The sequence below is a fragment of the Austrofundulus limnaeus genome, unplaced genomic scaffold (genome assembly GCF_001266775.1).
Source record: "Austrofundulus limnaeus strain Quisiro unplaced genomic scaffold, Austrofundulus_limnaeus-1.0 Scaffold361, whole genome shotgun sequence".
In the NCBI taxonomy this organism is placed as follows: domain Eukaryota; kingdom Metazoa; phylum Chordata; class Actinopteri; order Cyprinodontiformes; family Rivulidae; genus Austrofundulus; species Austrofundulus limnaeus.
Window position 1 is genome coordinate 320460 of NW_013952763.1, and position 2432 is coordinate 322891.

The 2432-nt window shown below is 39.5% G+C and overlaps 1 protein-coding gene across 2 annotated transcripts in view; it reads right to left on the bottom strand.

Annotated features, from left to right (window-relative positions):
• Positions 1-2432, bottom strand: part of kcnab1b (potassium voltage-gated channel subfamily A regulatory beta subunit 1b) — a 49956-nt gene that overhangs the window by 12854 nt on the left and 34670 nt on the right. For both annotated transcript variants that reach the window (XM_014023263.1, XM_014023262.1), the window contains exon 8: positions 964-1007. In XM_014023263.1, the coding sequence (XP_013878717.1) occupies positions 964-1007 (44 nt within the window). The remainder of the gene's footprint in view (positions 1-963; positions 1008-2432) is intronic.

Consider the following 2432-nt stretch of genomic DNA (forward strand, 5'->3'; position numbering starts at 1 on the left):
ATGTAAAATTATTTGTTTTGTTTTAATGAAATTAATAAATCGAGTTGAAAAAAAGGACAACTTGTCAAATATCTTCAATTTGAGATCAGAACAAACTCAAAGTCTTTCTGAGCCGACTAGCTCACTGTTAACACACCACACACACCATATATCTCCTAAGCTTAACTTTAGCGCCATCTAAAATGTTGGAAGGGCAAAATCTAGGAATTATATGCCCGTATGAACCCGGCATAAGATTGTTTTGTTTTGGCGGCCATCTTACATCGAGTTCACTCCAAAAAGTTAGTCAGCTGTAGCTGTAGATCCAGTGACAACKTCCTGAAGGTTTCATTAAAATCCTTGTTGTAGCGGACAAACAAACACACAGACATGAGCAAAACCACGATTACTCTGCATTCACCTTTGAGAAAWGACTCTCACAAATGCTTCACAACAAAGTTGAGTTAATCTAATGAGCGATGCACCCCCCTGCAGCCTTCTGTTTCCGTCCTCCATCCCTTTTTTCCAAGGTGTATTCATCAAATCTGGTTCGGGGGGGTGGAGAACATTGCAGAGGCTGGTGAGAATGCTAATAATGTAGGAGAGAGCTGAGTCATTGCAGGGAGGTGCATTGCGCTGTGCAGAGGTTTCAGAAATGGTGGATGGAGGGGAGGTGGGGGGATTTAGAGGGCAGATTGAGAAAGTTGTACCATTATACGCTTAAAAAAATGGCCTCAGTTAGTCTTAAAGCACCCAGCAGAGGAGCAGCTGACGCAATTAACACTACGGCACTCTAAAGAGGCAGGAGTTTGATGGAACRAAACCTGCGAGGGTGTTACAGACACAACATCTGCCAATGTCTGCTGCACCGCTGCTRACTCAGCTTTCAGAGGAGACACAGTCAGAAACAGAGGAGTGGGGGGAAAAAAAAGAAAGAAAAAAGCTGCGACTGCATGGATGCTGCGTGATGCAACGTGTTGTTACCTTCAATGATGTGTTTCCTGTTGAGGCCTCGCTCCGTTTCGGCTCTGAAAGAGTAGAGAAAATAACACCACGTCAGATGTTTTAACCTGAAGAAACTCATACGTACAACTTTTAAGATTTAAGTAGACAATTATGAAAACCAGACAAGATCGTACRTGATAAATTAAAGGCCTAGCAATTCAGTAAATGTGCACATATCACACAACCTATTTTAAACAGAGTTTTAAACATTTTCTGGTGTGATATTCATTTTGAAATCATTAAATTAAGTGTGTGTGTGTGTGTGTGTGTGTGTGAGAGAGAGAGAGAGAGAGACTTTCTAGTTTAATTAAAAAAGAAAATCTAAGTTAAAGCTGTTTTGACTAAGTTTCATTATCTGTGGTGTCTTGAATTGAGTTAGCTCCAAATGCTCATAAGCTGTAGATGTACAACCAATACTTTCTGAGAGCATCACTAAACACTGTCCTGGTTATGAGATACTGTAGGTTTTGAGCAACACTTGATGTATGTGTTTGGAATTGTTCTCAGCTGCTACGACACCAAATTTTATCTCAGTATCTGTACATTTCACTCAGTTATGGGGTGGGGGCAGTTTTGTAGCACAGCTGAGGTGGCCATCTTGAATGAAGTATCTCCAACATTTAATCACTCGAAGATGTACATTCAGTGTTTGCTGTACTGGAACTTCATTAAAATGTGTTCAGTGGTTCATGAAATATTTTGCTAACAGTCGTGGCCAATGGGACACCCTAGGCAGGATTTCAGGTAGAGCCCCTTGCACAATTTCCTAAACCCCACTGCTGATTTGCATACCAAATTAAATAGTTTTGTCTCTTATACTATTTTTTAAATTTAGAAACCAGGTTGTTGAATTAAAATAGTTAACAATATAAGTAATTTGAAACAGAATACTATGAGTCTACCTCATACATGCCAACATCTGCTGACAGCAATAAGCAACACCTGTTTATGTTAATGAGCAGGTGTGGAGTGAAGCAGTTCTAGTGGGGTCCAGGGGTTTTACTCCCCTGGAATATTTTGTACAAGATCTACTCAAACATAAGCATTTTCCAGGCATAACAACATAAAATCAGCTATTTGTGAAGGTAGAACAATGAAAACCAGACTTTAACCTGAACTTTATCTGAGATCATAACTGAAACTTCCATTGTCTTTATTTTGTTTTTATTTACACTCTGAACACTAGTAGTTAGTCTCATATGATATTTTTAATCACAAAATATCTGCATATAACATGTAGTAACAAAGCAGCTGAGAAACCCACAGAACAAGTTACCTTCATAAACTTGAGTAACTAGTGATTATTCGACATACTCTGATAAAAAGTTATAGCTTTTTCCCTTGGATGGATGTGTCCTTAGTGTTTGCCTATACTGCCTATGCCACAGTCAGCCCTGCTAACACACACACACACACACACACACACACACACACACACACACACACAC